The 20,737-nt window shown below is 42.2% G+C and overlaps 1 protein-coding gene across 1 annotated transcript in view; it reads right to left on the bottom strand.

The window, feature by feature from the left end:
• Nucleotides 1–20,737, bottom strand: part of LOC126440349 (pre-mRNA-splicing factor ATP-dependent RNA helicase PRP16-like) — a 183,608-nt gene that overhangs the window by 135,211 nt on the left and 27,660 nt on the right. The window contains exons 8-9 of the mRNA XM_050090637.1: nt 9,440–9,598; nt 729–887 (exon numbers count right to left, since the gene is read on the bottom strand). Coding sequence (XP_049946594.1) covers nt 729–887; nt 9,440–9,598 — 318 coding nt within the window. The remainder of the gene's footprint in view (nt 1–728; nt 888–9,439; nt 9,599–20,737) is intronic.

Here is a 20,737-nt window from a genome sequence, read left to right as displayed (position 1 = left end):
TTTCCTTAACCTGTCTTGTGAAGGAAGTCATAGGGGTCAGTATTGCTTCGCACGTTCCTACATTTCTCCAGAATCCAAACTGATTTTTCCTGAGGTCGTCTTCTATCAATTTTTTCATTCTTCTGTAATGAATTCGTGTCAGTATTTTGCAACCATGATTTATTAAACTGATATTGGTAATTTTCACACCTGTCAGCACTTGTTTTCTTTGGAATTGGAATTATTACATTCTTCTTTAAGACTGGGGATATTTTGTCTATCCCATACATCTTGCACACCAGATGGAACAGTTTTGTCATGGTTGGCTCTCCTAAGGCTGTTAGCAGTTCTAACAGGATGTTCTCTACTCCTGGGGCCTTGGTTTTACTCGGGTCTTTCAGTGCTCTGTCAAATTCTTCATGCAGTTGCGTATCTCCCACCTCATCTCCATGTACGCCCCCTTCCATTTCCATAATATTGCCTCTAGTACATCTCCCTTGTATCGACCCTTTGCATGCTCCTTCCACCTTTCTGCTTTCCCTTCCTCACTTAGGACTGGTTTTCCATCTGAGCTCTTGATATTTATAAAGTTGGTTCTTCTCTGTTAAAGATTATTTCTACAACAACAACAATGAAGACAACAACAACAAGTTGTCAAGATTATTGAATTACAGATAACTGATTGGTACAAAATATAATTAAGCAAATTTAAATGTGAAAGAGATATAACGGCATCTAATAAAGTGTACCTCTTGTCGCACTGCAAAAACAGGTAAGTATCGTCTCTGCTGGAGTATAGATTTTTTCTTCGCAAATTCGCTTGTTGCCTGAGTAGCATTTTGCATGTGTTCTGCAAACTTTTGATCAGTTTTATAATCCGTTTCATCATTTTCATTTTGTCGTATGTCCTGTAACACAAACATAAAACACAAGAATAAAATAAAACAATCTTTTGTAGCTGCCAGATGTCAAAATGGTAGCAAAACACTAAGCAGTTGCAAGCAATTTAAAACAGATTTAAAGTGATATTGTTAAGGTGTTTACAGAAGGTCAGTAGTACGGTAAACTGTTAATTGTTGCTACTACTTCAATCTAAAAGTCATCTTGTGCACATATACATATTTTAACATTTCGCGTCATGATAATGTTTCTAAAGGGCACCTAGATTTGAACACCCTTATATTTCTTCAGATTCTTATTCAGATGTCACACGTATCTTGTTCTTCATCTCTGTTCCTGTAACTGATAAGATTTTGAGCACTGTAATGTCTCGGAGGCTGAACATATAATCTACCTTCTTAAAAAAGACCGTGCTTTGTACTCCATCAGACAGTGCATACTGCACATTACAAAGAGAAATATTTCAAGAAAACTAAATGATCTTGGTATAGATTCAAGGGAAATGGAAACAAGCTTATGATACATGCTTTTTATCAGTAATGTTTGAAATGATGGGTTATGCTAGAATAAGAGAAGAATAGAGCAACTCTAAAATGATAAAGTGCTTCTGACATATTGACTGAAATCTGCATGTGAAGTTCTTATTCTGCAATGATTCTCAGCTATGTAGCAGCAGCTGCTAAGCTGCAGTCGCACCTTCCATCATTTTGATTCCCTTCAAATACAGTAGTTGTCCAAAACAACTGCATGTATGCAACAGTGGCAACTTTTGTTTTTATGTGGAACTACTCTTGCCAATGAGAGTTCCATACTTCTGTCCTTCTGTCGATGTCTTCCTTTCTGAAGGCTATTTTCTACTGTTGCCACTCTGGTCATCATTCTGATGTACTTGTTCTTCCATGTTTCTTTGTTATCTGGCACATCCTCCTCAAATTTTAGTCTCTGTATTTTCATCAATTGTAGTCTCTTAACGTGTGACTAAGACACTGGCAATGTTTCAGTACATCACAAAAGGCTTTACGATAACTTCATGAATTTTTACCTTTAACATAAATGTTGCCAGTCTACTGGTAGGAGCCTCACAAGTATGATGATGCACGACATACTACATCCAAACTTAGACCAAAATTCATTCCATGGGCTACTGAATACGACAATCCATTAAAAACTGGTATAGCTGCAGATATATTTAAGTTTGTTTCCACTGTAACATACTTTATTGTCATGATATTGAAGAGTATATGAAACACAGTTTTGTTCACAGTCTTACAGAACTTGGTGTGCATTCCTAGAGCTGACCTTACAATATGGATTTATAATAGTGCAACGATAGTTCAGGTATACATGCCGATGTCACAAGATGGAGATGAAGAGATAGAGAAAGTATATGAGGATACTGAAAGGGTAATACAATACGTAAAGGGAGATGAAAATCTAATAGTCATGGGGGACTGGAATGCAGTTGTAGGGGAAGGAGTAGAAGAAAAGGTTACAGGAGAATATGGGCTTGGGACAAGGAATGAAAGAGGAGAAAGACTAATTGAGTTCTGTAACAAGTTTCAGCTAGTAATAGCGAATATCCTGTTCAAGAATCACAAGAGGAGAAGGTATACTTGGAAAAGGCCAAGTGATACGGGAAGACTTCAGTTAGATTACATCATGGTCACACGGAGATTCCAAAATCAGATGCTGGATTAAGGGCAATCACATAAGTTGGAAAGAAAAACACAAGTACAAAGAACGTACCTGCGAAGAACCATGGGTAACAGAAGAAATACTTCAGCTGATTGATGAAAGAAGGAAGTATAAAAATGTTCATGCAAATTCAGGAATACAGAAATAGAAGTCAGTGGGGAAGGAAATAAATAGGAAGAGCAGGGAAGCTAAGGTGAAATGGCTGCAAGAAAAACGTGAAGAAATTGAAAAAGAAATGACTGTAGGAAGGACTTAATCAGCATATGGGAAAGTCAAAATAATGTTTGATTAAATTAAAAGCAGGGGAGTGGGATAATGGTGTACAGCTGGGGGGGGGGGGGGGGGGGGGGGGAGTGAGGGCAGGCGTGGGTAACATTCAAAGTGCAATAGGAATTCCACTGTTAAATGCTGAGAAGAGAGCAGATGGGTGGAAAGTGTACAGTGAAAGCCTCTATGAGGGAGAAGATATGTCCAATGTCGTAGAAGAAGAAATGGGAGTCAATTTAGAACAGAGAGGAGATCTAGTAGTAGCATCAATATTTAAAAGAGCTCTGGAGGGCTTATGATCAATAAGGCATAAGGGGTAGACAACATTCCATCAGAATTTCTAAAATCATTGGGGGAAGTGGCAACAAAATGGGTATTCACATTCTTGTATAGAATGTATGAATCTGGCAACATACCATCCGACTTCCACAAAAATATCATCCACACAATTCCGAAGACTGCAAGAGCTGACAGGAGAGAATGATTGCATAATCAGCTTAACATCTCATACATCCAAATTGCTAACAAGAATAATATAGAGAAGAATGGAAAAGAAAACTGAGGATGTGTCAGATGATGATCAGTCTGGCTTTAGGAAAGGTAAAGGCACCAGAGAGGCAATTCTGACATTGTAGTTGACAATGAAAGCAAGATTAAAGAAAAAACTAGACACGCTCATAGGATTTGTCAAGCTGAAAAAAGTGTTCAATAATGTAAAATGGTGCAAGATGTTCGGAATTCTGAGAAAAATAGAAGTAAACTTTAGGGAAAGATTGGTAATATACAAGATATACAAGTGCCAACAGGGAATAATAAGAGTGGATGACCAAGAACGAAGTGCTCTTATTAAAAAGGGTGTAAGACAGGTGTGTAGTCTATTGCCCATACTCATCAATCTGTACATCGAAGAAGCAGTGATGGAAATAAAAGAAAGGTTCAGGAGTAGGACTAAAATTCAAGGTGAAAGGATATCAATGATACGATTTGCTGATGACATTGCTATCCCGAGTGAAAGTTGAAAAGAATTACGTGATATGCTGAATGGAATGAACAGTCTAATGAGTACAGGGTATGGACTGAGAGTAAATCAAAGAACGACAAAAGTAATGAGAAGTAGCAGAAATGAGAATAATGAGAAAGTTAACATCACTGGTGGTGATCAAGAAGTAGATGAAGTTAAGGAATTCTACTACCTAGGCAGCAGAATAACCAATGCTGAACGGAGAAAGGAGGACATAAAAAGTAAACTAGCAATGGCAAAAAGGACATTACTGGGCAATAGAAGTATACTAGTATCAAACATAGCCCTTAATTTGAGGAAGAAATTTCTGTGAATGTACGTTTGGAGCATAGCACTGTATGGTAGTGCAACGTGGACTGTGGGAAAACCAGAACAAGAGAATCGAAGCATCTGAGATGTGGTTCTACAGACGAATGTCGGAAATTAGGTGGACTGATAAGGTAAGGAATGAGGAGGTTCTACGCAGAATCGGAGAGGAAAGGAATATGTGGGAAACACTGACAAGGAGAAGGGACAGGATGATAGGATATCTGTTAAGACATCAGGGAATAACTTCCATGGTACTAGAGGGAGCTGTACAGAGCAAAAACTGCAGTGGAAGACAGATATGGGAATACATCCAGCAAATAATGGAGGACATAGGTTGCAAGTGCTACTCTGAGATGAAGAGGTTGGCATAGGAGAGGAATATACGGCGGGCGGCATCAAACCAGTCAGAAGACCGATGACTCAAAGAAACACACAGCACAAAAGCTAAAACGTCAAGTTAACCACTCTGTGTAGTAGTGGCACTGGATGGTCAACAAGCACATGTGCAAGAAGGTGGTCAGTCTTCTCCCCCCCCCCCCCCCCCCTCAAGTTGAATATGAAAAACAATGTTGACCAAAATCTCAAGAACGTTTCCAGTATTGTTTATGTGCCTATCATCCACTCAATGTCTGAGTTATATGGAAATTCTGTTACTGCTTCCATTAATTGTGTTACACCAAGGGGTTTGCAATGTCATATGAGAAATGAAGAGACAGAAATAATGTGACAGATATATGTTGTAATGTAAAAACAGCTAGATGTAGACTTGGAGTTCACATGAAACATAATCTTCTGTAAAGAGTTAACTTTACAGTGACAGGTGCAACTGGTGCAGTGAACACATGCAACTACTAGATTCTTTTCCAAGATAGAAAACAAGTGTATTAGTATTGAAATATTCTTAATTCCACTCATACACTCCAACCAAGTCGCACAACCTTAATAATCTCTACAAATACTTTTTAATTCTGCTGATAATGTTAATTACAAATGCTATATACAGTTCCAACAATGTTTTGCAGCACTGCTCAATCTTCATGAAGTATGGCGTTACCTGAATGATTAATTTTCAAGACAGGTTAAACCAGCCCCACTGGATGAGCACTTTATTTGTAACACCTTATACCTCAATTTGGCTAAGTCTAGATCACAGCCAGCGGCAGTCAAGGTGGTGTTTCTCTACTGATCATAGGTTGGCAACAGCTGTTTTGCTTAGTCAATGGGATGTTCTTTTAGGTAACCAATGACAGGCGAAAAAAAGGGAATAAACTTCTAGCATTGAAACAGTAACCATTCTCTTCTTTGCTGTTGTCACTGCTACGAACAAAACATAATTTACAATCTTGATTATCACAATTATTCATTTTTTTAATACATCACAATTTCAAAGGGTGCAGTTATGCTGGGACACAAGAGCAAAGATTAAATTCATATTATTTGTTGTCAAGAGTATTTAACTAAAGCAAACAATAGGGAGTCCAGGTTAGAATATCAACAATATTATGAAAATGACAGATTGTTACTCATTGTAAAAATGACACTTTGTGAGTTGCATACAGGCACAATAACAAAGCTGTTACACATTGAGCTTCCAGCCAAAGACTTCGTCAGAAAGGAAACACACACACTTTCACACAAGCAAGCACAGCTCACACATACAATTTCTACCTGTGGCCAGAATGCAACTGTCTTGAATGGAAGTGGGGGAGGGGGGAAGGGGATGGTTAGTAGTGCACTGATGGAAGGACCGTTCAGGGACTAGATGATGGTGGGACAGCACTGCCAACTGATAGGTGAAGTGTCAGGTAACTCTGGATGGGGAAGGGGGAAGGGGAAAAGGGGAGGGAAGAAGCAGGAAGTGGAAAAGGGGCGTAGCAGAGAAGGGAAAGGCCTGGTGGGTGCATTGGCATGTTGTGCCACAGGGCGGTCCACTCCATCAGAGGCCACACCACCTGTGAAAGCAGTCATCCAGCTGTCCACCAAGATGAACAGATACTGACGAGCTGTGGACAAAAGCAAAGTGGACCACACTGTGGCACAACATGCACCTGAACATGACAATGCTTGATTTCAATGGCTGCTTTCTCAACCTAGGCAATCTTGATCCTCCCCTGCACCACCAGATTTTCTGAACTGTACAGATGGGAGTTATTACAACACATTCTCCACTCCCAAAATTACCATGGCCTCAATCTATGGTAACCTACTTTCCCCACACCCTCCCTCCAACAGTTTCTGACCCTTCTGTCCTGTCACCTCCTCGAAATTCAAGTCCCCCCACCCTCACTGTGTGCCACTCTCTGCCTACGCACCCACCGCACTTTTCCCCTTCTCTGCTCCTCTCCTCCTCTGCTCCCCACCCTCCCACTTCACTCCCCCACAGCCTCCTGACACTGTGTCCGGCAGCCTTGTCCTGCCAGTCTACTCCCTGCATGCTCCACCAGGCAGCACTCAGTCCACTGCCCACACCGGTACTCTGCTGTCTCAGGATTGCTGCTTCTGTTCAATGCAGATGCATTCTGGCTGGAGTGGCCAGAGATAGCAGTCATGTGTGCATGAGGTGTGCTTCCTGGTGTGTGTGTCTGTATGTTTCCAGTGTGTTTCCTTTATGAAGGAAGCTTTTGCTGAAAGTTCAATGTGTAACAGTTTTCTTGTTGTGCCTGTCTGCAACTCAATGTGTCATCTTTGTGATGAGTAGCAGTTTACCCTTCACAAATATTTGACAGTTTTTTCTGAGTACGTTATAAATTATGAGATTGTGGTTAGGTTGCAATGTTTGTTGGGAGTTAGCAAAGCTACAAAAACGTGATTGTGATGAGGCGGATCTGTAACTTAGCCTAAGTTTAGAATGAGTTAGAATGTGATGGCGTGGTTATGAGTTGGCGAAGCCAACAAATGTGGAAGCTAAAAAGTGGTGTATACACAAACAAGATGTTTCTGTGGAAAAGTCACTTACATGTGAAAGTGTTCAAGAACTCACCTTTGGCCACCGTTCTCGAGTAATTTGTAATCTTAGAAAGAACTAAAATATTTATGAAAAACTTAGTGTTTTGTCAGCGTGTGTTACCCCTATCACATATGCCAGTCAAATTTTAAATAATGGTATGGCAGGTATTCTGGGCCCGAACGTTTTCTAAGATTTGAATAAGACCCAAACGCTCTGTGATTTAAGAAATTCACTGCACATTCTCACACATAACATAATTCATCTTGTACAAAAGGAAATTTACTGTGAAAGCAATGCTTCTCAAACCACCATTTGGGTATTTTCCTGCGACCTGTTAGAAATGTAAACAGTTGTGATGTCATTCTCATTAAAAGCAGTTTGTTGTTATGAAGTATTGCACACAGCCAGTACATATGTACCAACTTACCGGCCGACTGACTGAACAATTTTATGGCAGCCTACATGTCCCTACCGACTGCACTCAAGAGATTACAGCACTGCCAAGTTGTTGGAATTTCTTTATCTTGGGTTCATATTGTTTACATTACATGAGATGCCACTTGGTTTTACATAGGAACAAAAATGGGAATTTGCCTTGATTGTTTTAGGGATAACAAGCACAAAAAAGTCAAGAGAAAGGTGTGGGCAAAGAATTGGTTCATATAACAAAAGAAATCCATCCACATTCTGTTACTTAAGGGGCTGGGATACAATGATTTTCGTAATTACCTAAGACTGGATGAATCGTGCATTACAGAGCTGCTGAACATCATCAAACCTTTCTTAACGTGGATAGCTACATTACGTGTGTGTGTGTGTGTGTGTGTGTGTGTGTGTGTGTGTAGCGCCCTACAGGTTTCGTCCTGTAGTTGACACATTTTGTTGTCGGTAGACGATTGTGTGTGTGCTGTGTTTCGTTGTTGCAAATGGCACATTTTCTTTGCTACTAAAGTTTTATTTTGGTGTTATTCACTTATTTATATTTTATTGTCTATAGTAGTGGTTTAAAGTAAAATTCTTTGTTAGAGTATCAGTTCTTACCACTCAAAATTACAAAAATTTAACTGAAAACTAAAACAAAGGAAAATTTCCAGAATTTCAAAAAATTCAGAGTTTTTCCCCGGATTTTTCTTGAGTGAAAAAAATTCTTGTTTTTTTTTTTCTGAATTTCCTGTGTGTCCTGTGGTGTAAATACCCTTTAAAACACCTCTTTGTCATGACAGACTAACTTGTAGCTTAGCCAGAGGTCTTGGGTAGGTTGGAATAAGACAGCTTTACTTGCAAAAGTTAAATTAATAATCTTTGTTGTCATATATATTTGGTTATTCTGAATATGATACTTATTATGAGGTTGTGGTTAGGAATGGACTTAACAGCACAGATTAAATTAAATTAATAATTTTGCTGTCAAAGTATTTGCCTTGTTTCCCGGAATGTGCAAAGATTTCAGAGGTGGTGATTCATTGATTTGAGCAGTCACAATATTCCTTCAAAACATGATGTCTGTCTGCTGTCCTTTCACTGACTGCATACACCTAGCAGCTGACAGCAGCTGACACACACTATGTACTTCCCATCATACCTCACTGAGAGTGCTGAGAATGAAGCTGCACGAAACATGTAAGTATGCCACTGGCCCTGATCTAGACTTTTACCCTTCAACTTTTATTTCTGGAAAATTATCTTGTTAAAAAAAGGACGACAACGATGACAATGATGATGATGATGATGATGATGAGGAGGAGGAGGAGGAGAGGATGGATGTATACTGCATTACCAATGGACGCCACATAAAACCTTAACAAAATCCAGAAGTTAAAAACTTGACACATTATGGAAAAGAGTGATCCAGTACCACTTCTCTGAATTGTCACAATAACTTTACACACAACCGCAGAGAGTTAAAGCCCTTACTGAGGAACCCAATACATGCACAATACACCACACTTCTCAGATTTCGTACAGCATCAAATGAGGATTATCTGTAGTTTATATTCCAAATCATAACAATGATTTTGACATGCTAGCGATGCTATCTGCTGTATAATTAACTTAGGTCACTTTGATATCTGTGACAAACATATAGAATAGCATGTTTAAATTTTGGAAGAATTAGAGGTAGGCTCTACCTGCAACATTACTGCATACAGAGCTGCGACATCATTCTGACTATTCACTACAATTTCAAAACCAGGAAACAAAACTGTTTAGTTAGTTTAAATTGCTGCTGGTGGATAGGAACGAAAAGACTCACAAATGAAAATTTAGATCCACTGCAACACAAGCTAAACAAGTGCCAAGCTCAATAATTATCACCTTACCTTTTCATCTGTCTTCTGAACACCCATGATGTTTCCTATTGTTGTTCCTGCAAGCTCCCAATGCTTCTTCTGTGCTTTTCGTCTTTCTTTTTGTTCTCTAAAAATTTTAACTAAATTTGAACCTTTCCTTGCTACCATTGCCATATCTGATGTGGGATCCTGCAAACAATAATGGATAGATTAAATTTCTGTAAAATTTTCTAAGAATTTTATTTTATCTGATTTGATCCATTATAAATGGATTTTGAAAGCCTGCGACTGTGAAAACACAATAGGTTTGTTTATAAATAAATCTTCTGCCACCAGTCACGATTTTTCTTTATTTTACTTTTCGCACGACACGTTTCGGGAAATGATTCCCATTTTTAAGTTTTTTTTTTTTTTGGTGGGTATTAAGCCATTTCTATTGATGTTGTCAATGTGTGAGAGTCTGTTTCATTTCGTCGACTTTTACTTCAATGTATAAGGAACACGTGATTTTTTAGATGGGTATCGATTCTTTTGGTGAAGTTAGTGGCGAAATTTAGAAGAATTTGTACTTACAGTTTCCTTATGGTCCATTTGTGCAGAGTTTCACACACACTAAACATCACACACAACTTGTTGTACACTTTACACATCGAAAATATCTTATATAAACAAAAGAGTTACAAAGATCTTCTTACAGGTAGTCCACAGAGATATCATTATATGTGTTCCACACACCTTTTGTACAGAGGTTATTTAACTTACCAATTTGGCTCATAAATTTTACAATTGTTCTTATTTCTATGTTTTACTATTTTTATTTAAGTATACTATCAAAACATCTGAAGAAATTCATTGATTCACTTTCAAGTTTTTCGTTTAATATTATATCTCCAGTTCTTCTAGCAAATCCATTTTATCTCTCTTATTTAGCCGGTGGAGTACTCTGACAATTTGCTCTATTTTTCCAAAAGGGTGTCCTGTATTATGTTTCTATGTTGCTATTGCTGACGTAGTGTGTTTCTTGTGTGTGTAGGCTTTAATTTGCTCTGTGTACCTGGTGTTGAAATTTCGGCCTGTTTGTTCTAGGCAGAACATGGAGCATTCCTGGCATGTTACCTTGTATATTCCAGAGTCTGAATATGGATCCTGATTACATTTTATATTATGTATTAGTTTTTGTTGTAGTTTATTAGATGTAGAAAACTCACTTTTTACTTTGTGATTTTTGAAAATATTTGCAATCTTCTGTGATACATTGCCTATGTATGGAATGCAAGATATACATTTGTTTTTCTCTTTTTCTTCTGTGGTGCAGTTTGCGCCTGGGCCTTTCTTCACTTTGACTAGGATTGTGTCAACCATGGGAACTTTGTAACCATTCGCAACTACAATCTTTTTCACTGTGTTTATTTCTTGTTGCATATTTTCTTGGTTCAAAGGTATTTTTGTTGCCCTATGCAGCATTGACCCATATGTTGCCTGTTTATGGATATTTGGGTGACATGAGGTTGCAGGGATTGTCGTGTCAGTCATTGGGTTTTTCCTATAAATTTTGAATGTGCATGTGTTGTTATGCCTTGTAATATTTAGGTCCAGAAAGTTGATGCTTTTATTTTGCTCATGTTCCACTGTAAATTTGATTTTCTCACGTAGATTATTAAAATAATTTAAAATGTCTGTGATGTCTTTGGTATCCCCTTTCACTAACAGTAGTGTGTCATCTACATATCTCCTAAAAATTCTATTTTCTTTAGGCAATGTTCTTGGCTGTCAAATAATTTTTGTTATAAATGATTTATGCATATGTCAGCTATGGTACCATTGCTAGGCCATCTGGTTGTTTATAAATGTTGTTACTAAAGGTAAAGTAGTTGTAACTTAGGGTTAGCTGAAGGAGTTCCATAAATTCAACAATCTCTGTGTATGAAAGTTTCTTGTGTTGCATAAGGTTCTTTTGTATTACCTTTAGAGCTTGTTGTATGGGTATGTTTGAGTAAAGGTTGGTGATGTCACGTGATATAAACTGCACATCTTGGGGGAGCATTCTGATACTTAGTTCTTTAGCTAGTATCATGCTGTTTTTTATGGAATATGTTGTTTCATATGTATAATTTTTCATCAGTATGTTATTCAGTTTTTGTGACAGTTTGTATGCTGGGCTATTTATAGAGTTGACCACGGGACATATTGGATTTCCATCTTTGTGTATTTTTGGCTATGCTCTTAGGTGTGGTGCTTCTGGATTCATGTATGTAAGGTATTTCTTTTCAGTTTCTGTCAATAGGAAATGTGTGTTCTTTAATTGTTCCTTAATTTAATTTGAAATTGTTTGATTGGGTCTTTTTCAATGTGCTGAATATTATTAGCAGCAAAAAATTCATTGGTATTGTTTATGTATTTTTTTTTCTTTCATCACAACTAATGTATTGCTTTTATCTGACTTCACAACTATGGATTGGTTGTTTTTCAGTTCGTTATTTATAGATTTTAGTGTTTTTGCATCATTTATTGTATATTTAGATCTAAACTTATCTTTATTCATTTCTTTCTCACGAAGCTTGCTTACTTTGTGACCTACTGCTGCAAAATTAAATTCAAATACAAAAGCAGCAATAGGTCACACTGAGAAATGCATAGAAGAGGGTGGAATCTGTGCAGGATATGGTGGCTGATGTGCAGTGACCATCTTTCATCAAATGCGCTGGGCAAGTTCATTCATTTGTTCGGAAAGCGAGGCCAACAAGTGTTTACCAGCTTTCAGCCAGTCAGCGATGGTAAAATCACGGCGCACGCCCTGCAATCTTTCTCAAACGATTTTACAGAAACTATTTGGTAAAAAAATTTCATTTCTGCTTTACTTATAACTTTATACGTCAGGTTCACTATGATGTGCCCATAATTTCATTAATGGTCACAGTTATTGTGATATTTACGTGTAAGTAAGGCACTGCACGAAATTCGGAAAAGTTTGCAGTGAAAAATAGAGGTCGCTATGATTTTGCATTTGTGGCATATTACATAATATGCTGCTGCATACAAAATTAAGCTAACATATTGAATTTTTTTTAAGGTTTGGGTAGAGGTGTCTGTCACCAATCTTGAGAAAAATCATCTCACATAGCACTCTTGTTATCTACCATGTTATTCCACTAACTACAGACTTTTTTGATGAAAGAATGTAATTTTTAAGGGCCATCAACAGCTGAGGAAATGGGAAATGCTATGGGGTTTGGAACAACATAAGTGGAGACATTACATGTTTTTTAGTACTGAGGATGTGCTTTTTCATAAGCTACTGGCCTTATTTCTCCCCAGTTCCTAATTTAATAAACTTAATAAATAACTGCTTCAGAATCCCTCACAACTGTGTCTGCACAATATGTTAGTGAGGTAAGGCTGTGCAAACTCCACTGTATTTTGGCAAAAACAAGCAAATTTTAACACAGTAACCACAGAAACTTGTAGGTTTTATTCAAAATTTGTCACTCATGATGCTTCTCTGAAAGTTAAAAAGGGTTAACAAGTCAGGCAAAAATAAATCACTGCATTTTCAGCAGAATTCTGTTTCAAAGCTAACCAAAGCAGAGATAACAGATCTTTCTACCATTAAAATGTGGGTGTGGAGTGCGTCCACTTAATATTTACAAAAGATGTGATGTAGGTTTCTGTTTAGAATGGCGCTTCCCCTCAGTGTTCCGCATTTACGCTGTATCACCTGCAACCGCCACCACTATCACTATCCCCAAGCGTGCCCTGCTGTCTGTGCACCTACTGGCCACAACGTTCTGCATGGACTTTACTGCTGAGCAGTCAGCATATTAATGGCAGAAGAATAACCTACAGAAAAAGTGCTGGATGCGTGACTGAACAATTTTTGCAACAAAAAATTATGGTAGTTCAACAAACAAATCTGCAAATACAGCGTACCAGGGGATGAGAAAATATTTAAATCCACTGGTACAATGATGAGTGACGGCTAAAGTGTAGGCATCCCAACATAAGTCCTACATTCACTCAATGTTCTCTGTATCCAGTCAAAAAAAGGTGCTAAACAACAGAAGAACAGTGGAAGTATTAATTTGAAAAGATAATGGCAATACCATGAACTACATTCATTTCAACCAACTTACCACTCAACTTAAAAAGCTGTAACTCCTGGCAAGATTAGTGTAAAGTAGGACTATCAATAAAGCACAAGGGTAAACATCCAGTGTTGCTGACTGAATGTAAGAGTCAGGTTTCTGGAATGGATAACTATATTTATCATGTTTGCACATTGGACTACAATAAAACTCATTTGTCTTTGCACCCGTTAGCAAAACACAAAATGTAGTTTATAAGAAGATACAATGAATAGGTTAGATGCTAAAGAAATGAGATGATTAACTCCAAATAATGGAAAGTCCAGGTTGGAATATCAACATTATTATGATTGGTTGGTTGGATGATTAAAGGGACCAAACTACTGTGTAATCAGTCTATTTCCCTCGAACAGACAGGTCTACAAGACTGTAGATCAGAGATAGCCTACTGCACAAAACCCAGGAGAAGAAAACCCCAAGGTCTATGAAAGGTCAACGAAGGCGAGAGAGTGGACAAAAAGAAGAAAACGAGAGAGAGGAAGAAAGGCAGGCTATGTGCCCCATCTAGAGAGCAGCCAGAAGCCCCTGAAAGCAGAGTGCAATTAGGGGACATACATCCCCCCCACCCCTGCCACTTACCAGAGGTACATCACTCATCAGTTGCCTAGGAAAGATTAGCTATATGAACAGGGCAAGAGAATCACCGAGAGACAAGAGATGAACGCAAGAGGGGAGGGGAGAAGGGGAGGGGGGGTGGAAGAAGAGTAAAAGAGCAGGTAGGGTGAGGACTGGACTGGACTGGACCACTAAGCCCAGACAGCTGCAGTCCAGTCTGGGCAGAGAGGCAACAGAGTATTTTGCCAACCCGTTAATGGAGTAAGTGACCCTTCATTAATTAGAGTAGTAAAAGCCCCATTCAAGAATAAAATGTTAAATGAAGTCAGCTGCTGAGGCATTGTCTCCTGACACCAGGGGTAACGAGTCAGGGAGCTCTAAAGAGTCTGCCGCACGTTGAGACATTCCAGCAAAACATGGACCACCATCAAACGGTGACCACAATGATAGTGGAGTCGGTCCTTGTGACAGAGGAGATGATCATGAATCAGCCATGTATGGCCGATGCAGAGCCAGCAAAGGTTGGTAGAATCCTTGTGGGAGGCCTGTGTGGAGGACCTTCATAGATTCATTGTCTCCTTTATCATCCGCAGTTTATTTGGTGAAGTCAGAGTGAGCCATTCCGTATCCAGATTCCTAAAAATTGATGGTGTGATAAAGATTGGAGGTCTGTTTCTGGAACACTGATCTCAAGAATTGGTTTACAGGTAGCCAGTTTTGCCAGGCTATCCTTATCCTGGGATCCCGATGCAGCCCAGGGTCGAGATAACAGCCACTGAGCTTCCCCATTGTTCAAGGGCATACTGGATAGCAATGAACAAGAAATGGCGAGGATAACACCGGTGGAGAGCTTGCAAACAGCTCAGGGAATCACTGTAGATGAGAAAGAACCCACCAGTGCAGGAACGGATATATTCAGGAGCACAAGAGATGGCTACCATCTCTGTAGTGAAAACACTACTGCCATAAAACAAGGAGCACAGCACAGTGTGTCCCACATGAGTATAAGCAAAGCCTACATGACCAGCAGCCAGTATAGATTACTTCTGAACGCAGGGATGCACCACAGATGGATAAGAATTGGTAGGGGAGGGCTTCAAGAGGAACCTATTCTTTCGGATCTTGTGATAGATCAAGACAAAGCTGTGGCTGAGGGATGCACCATGGAGGTGTACGTGACTGGGTCTGGAGGAGAGGTGGAAGAGGAAACAACTGCAGTTAAGAGAGGAGGACCGAAAACGGATTGGATTGTAATCTCTGATCTGGGCCACTATTGCGAGATTGATTCCCATGTTTGGAAAGAAGACGGTAGCTCAGATGCTTAGGAGAGATGTGAACATGGGTAGCATAGTTGACAAGCTGCTGTTGGCACTTGATCAGTGAGGAGGGACTGCAGCCTCCATGAGTAAGCTGTTCACAGGGCTAGATCAAAAGGCTCCTGTCGCAAGTTCAACCCTGCAGTGGTTTATCGGATCCAGTATCCATAATACTGAGGGCAACGCTGAACCGTATGCCAGACTCCCACAATCAAGGTGGAATTATATCAGGGATTTGTACAGCAACAGAAGGGTAGTGCAATCTACACCCCAGTTGGTGTTACTCAGGCAGCAAAATATACTAAGCACTTTCGCTTAAGCTTGAGAAGACTGGGAATTCACATCAACCAAGAATCGAAAACCAGTCCTAAAAAGCGCTATGTCTCTGCCATATTGAGTAGTTGGTTGTCGAGGTAAAGCTCTGGTTGTGGGTGAATGGTAGGACATCACCAGAAGTGCATGACATGAGTCTTGGCAGCTGAAAACAGAAAGCCATGGGTGAGAGGCCATGCCTGCACCTCTTGTACAGCACTTTGCAGTCGAAGTTCAGTTTCACCCAGAAGTCATCTGTTGTGACTGTGCCACGACATTTAACAGTGCCACCACGACAGTACGCGCAAACGGCGATAGAGGCGCTCCGCAACTCGGCTGAGCGCGGGAGCGCCACCTAGCTACGAACGGCGCCGGCCGCATGTCACGGCACGGCAGTCGAATAAGAGATACTGAGTTGTTATCATGTAACCAGCTATTGTTTCTAAGTGAGTGTGGTTGAATATCCACGCAATTATTGGTGATTAAAGGTTATAACACTTTTAGGCGACAAGGTCGGATATTTTCACTGTGTTGTGGATTTGTGTGTTCGTGACGGGGCAGACATGGAACAGCTTATGCAAGCGCTCATTGAACAACAAACACAGCTGACGGCTGCTATTCAGGCACAACAAACACAGCTGATGGCTGCTATTCAGGCGTTGTCGACGTCGCTTACTCATCGTCTGTCTTCCTCTTCTCCGCCTCCATTCCCTCCTTATGACGAGGCCGCTGAAGACTGGGAGGATTATGAGAAGCGTTTGCGGCAACATTTCTTGGCTTTCGGTGTGGCCGACGCTCCTATGTGTAAGTCGTTATTTCTATCTTGGATTTCCCCACGGATCTATCAGCTGCTATCTCAGTTAGCCCCTCTGCAGGAACCTGCCTCTCTGTCCTTCCAAGAAATGTGTTACTTATTGTCTAACTATTACCGAAAAAACACCCACGTCGTTGCCGCCCGCGTGGCGTTCTACCAGTGTTGTAAACAGCCCCATCAATCTTACCGGGCTTGGGCGGCGGAACTACATGGTCTGAGTAGGAAGTGTCAGTTTGTCACGGACACTCATCATGAGTCTTATGCTGATTCAATGATTAGGGATGCTATTCTACGGCTTGCTCCCGATAAAGAAGTTCGGCAACGTGCCCTACAACTGCCAAACCCGTCGCTGTCGGAAGTTCTAAGCATCGCTCAATCCTTTGAAGTGTCTCACGCTGCTGGTGCGCTAATAGACGCGTGGTGTGATGTAGGCGCTGTACAGTCAACTTTCTGTGGCGGCGGTTCACTCGCGTAAACAACGTCGCGTTGGGCCACAACGCTCGCAGCGAAAACAGCAACCACAGAAGCAGGTTCGTTCGGCACTTCCTTCTTGTCCACGTTGTTTCGTACAGCATGACAGGGCCGCGTGTCCAAAACGTTGGGCCACGTGTAATTCATGTAGGGAAAAAGTCCACATTGCTTCTGTGTGTCAGTCCCCTAAAGTTCCTGTCGACGAGGACGAGGCATCGGACATGGATGTTAACTGTGTGCTTTCTCAAACAAATAAGTTGTTTGTTACTGTTCGTGTTCTGGATAAAGACATTCGCATGCAAGTGGACACTGGCTCTGCAGTAACTCTCATTAATTCTCGCACGTATTTGGAGTTGGGCTCCCCTCCCTTGTCTCCAGTTACGCGAAATCTGAGAACTTATAATAAACAGAAAATTCCTATCATTGGCCAGTTTGATGCTTCCACTGCCTACAAGTCTGTTGTTAGGCCCCTCGCGTTTTATGTGGTGGATCATGCGGGCACTGAAAACCTGTTCGGTTATGATGCTTTCCAGTTGTTCGGGTTCTCCATGGATGATGATGTGCACCTCATATCTGAGGATATTCCCTATCAACAGCTGGATGGATTGTGTTCTGAATTCTCGTCCATGTTCTCTGCTGGTCTGGGTTGTGCCAAGGATTTTGAAGCCCACATTACTCTTAAGCCTACAGCTCGCCCTAAGTTTTTCCGGGCACGCCCTATTCCGGTGGCGTTGCGTGCACCTGTCAAGGCTGAGATAGACAGGTTAACAGCTTCAGGGATTCTCCTTCCTGTTACCTCCAGCGAATGGGCATTGCCAATCGTGGTGGTTTCTAAACCAAACGGGAGTCTGCGATTGTGTGGTGATTTTAAAGCCACTGTCAACGCTCAGAGCCTCATTGACACTTATCCTCTTCCCCGTCCTGAGGAGTTATTTACCAAGCTCGCTGCGGGCCAATTCTTTTCCAAACTTGACTTATCGGAGGCGTACCATCAGTTGCCGTTGGATGCTTCTTCCAAGGAATTTCTCGTCATCAACACTCCTTGTGGGTTGTATCAGTACCAGTGGTTACCTTTTGGCGTCGCTAGCGCGCCGGCCATTTTTCAGCAGTTTTTGGAACAGCTCACGGCTTCCGTTCCTGGCTGCATAAACTATCTGGATGACATTGTTGTCACGGGGGCCTCCACTGAGGAGCACCTTCACAATTTGCGTTCACTGTTTCGGGGTTGCATTCGGCTGGGTTGAGGTGCAATCTGGACAAGTCACAGTTCTTCCAACCCTCCATTGTGTATCTTGGTTTCCACTTGTCCCGTGAGGGTATACGTCCTCTACGTCAGCACGTTGCGGCCATTAACGCTCTACCCCGGCCGTCTACGGTCAAAGAACTTCAGGCGTTTCTAGGCAAGATTGCTTATTATCACAAATTCATTCCATCCGCGGTGGCGGTAGCTCATCCTCTGCATCAGCTGTTACGCAAAAACGTCCCTTTCTGTTGGTCCGACGAGTGTGAGCAGGCTTTTGTCCGCCTAAAGGCTCATTTGCAGTCGGCGCCTTGTCTTGCCACATTCCGTCCAGGCCAGCACTTGGTTCTGGTGACTGACGTGTCACAGTATGGCCTAGGGGCTGTTCTCGCCCATCGGTATGAGGATGGGTCGGAACGACCCATCGCCTATGCTTCCAAGACCCTCAACGATGCGCAACGGCGTTACTCTCAAATCGAAAAGGAGGCGCTCGCTATCATTTACGCTCTAAAAAAGTTCAGCGTTTTTTTGTATGGTTCTAAGTTTCACCTCATCACCGACCACAAGCTGCTGGTCTCTCTGTTCAGCCCATTGGCGTTGCTTCCGGATAAGGCAGCTCAATGCCTGCAATGTTGGGCCTTATACTTGTCTCGTTTTCACTATGAGATTCACTATCGCCCCACGGCCCAGCACGCCAACGCTGACGCATTGTCGCGATTGCCGATGGGCACCGACCCGGTTTTCGATCGTGATGAACTACTCTGTTTCCACGTTGATGAGGAAGAACGTCGTGCGGTCGAGGGTTTTCCACTTACAGGTTCACAGGTCGCATCGGCTACTGCGCGGGACCTGGTCCTGCGTCAGGTGATTGGTTTTGTTCAACGGGGTTGGCTGGACAGGACCAATGGCTGGGCATCGGATCCCCTTCGCAACTACCATGCCTTGTGCCTTCGTCTGTCTGTTCGTGATGGTGCTGTTCTTCTGGCCACAGATGGCACATCTCCACGGGTCGTGGTGCCAGCCTCTCTTCGCAAAGATGTTCTCAAACTGTTGCATGAAGGTCATTGGGGTATTTCTCGGACTAAGTCCCTGGCCCGCAGGCACGTTTATTGGCCCGGTATTGATTCGGACATCGCCCACATGGTTGCTGCGTGTGGTCAGTGTGCTCAACAACTGGCTGCACCTCGTACAATGCCCTCTCCGAGGCCTGATCCGGCGCAGCCATGGGAACGGGTGCACGCTGACTTTGCCGGCCCCTTCCTCAGTACTTATCGGCTACTGTTGATTGACGCCTTCTCGAAGTTTCCGTTTGTTGTTCGATGTCCGTCGCCCAACACTGCGGCAATGACGCTGGCTTTGTCCAAAATCTTTGCGCTAGAAGGTCTTCCATCCACGATCATCACGGACAATGTCCCTCAGTTCTCTTCGCAGGCCTTCCGTGATTTTTGTACTGGACAAGGGATTCATCTTGTTACAGCACCGCCCTTCCATCCGCAATCGAATGGGGAGGTCGAGCGCCTTGTCCGCACTTTCAAAAGCCAGATGAAAAAATTCCTTAGTGTTTTTTCCACAGATTACGCTCTGCTGCAATTTCTGAGTTCTTATCGCTTCACGCCTCTGAGTGATCGCAGCCCTGCTGAACTCTTGCATGGCCGCCAACCGCGCACTCTACTGCATCTGCTTCACCTTGTCAGGCCTTGTGCTGTGTCCCCTAGTGCGGAAAAATACTCGGTGGGCGCCGACGTGTGGGCACGAGGGTATGGATCTCGCCCTAAATGGATTCCAGGGGCAGTCAAGGCTCTTCGTGGCCGCCGGCTTTGTGAAATACGTACGGACGACGGCATGGTTGTTCGCCATTACGACCAGATGCGCCCACGAGTGGTAGCCACACCGGTGCCACCGCACCTTCCTTCGCCTCCACCAGCCCGAGAAGCCAGTCCTGTTGCTGCTGCCAATCTACCGTACGTGTTGATGCAGCCGACGTCGCTACTGCTTCCGAGTACGCCGGAACCAGCCCCAGTCGCGATGCCGCCTTCTCCGGGACCCATCTTGCTGGGTCACACCCCCAGGTCCACGACATCTATGGATGCTGCTCTCCGGAGTTTTCACCCATCATCTCGTCCAGGAGGCACATTCCACGCACGAGCTTCCGACCTGGACATTTTCGACCATACTCTCATGTCTCTCCGTGGGATCTTCTCGGGGCCTCACAAGAGGCCATGGATGTCTCCGCACTGTCCATGTCTCCAAGGAAGTGAGTGTTTTTTTTTTTTTTTTTTTTTTTTTTTTCCCAAGGGGGAAAGTGTTGTGACAGTGCCACAACATTTTAACAGTGCCGCCACGACAGTACACGCAAACGGCGATAGAGGTGCTCCGCAACTCGGCTGAGCACGGGAGCGCCACCTAGCTACGAACGGCGCCGGCAGCATGTCATGGCACGGCAGTCGAATAAGAGATACTGAGTTGTTATCATGTAAC

This window comes from Schistocerca serialis, unplaced genomic scaffold (assembly GCF_023864345.2).
Source record: "Schistocerca serialis cubense isolate TAMUIC-IGC-003099 unplaced genomic scaffold, iqSchSeri2.2 HiC_scaffold_1362, whole genome shotgun sequence".
Taxonomy (NCBI): domain Eukaryota; kingdom Metazoa; phylum Arthropoda; class Insecta; order Orthoptera; family Acrididae; genus Schistocerca; species Schistocerca serialis.
This window is presented reverse-complemented; position numbering and strand designations above follow the sequence as displayed.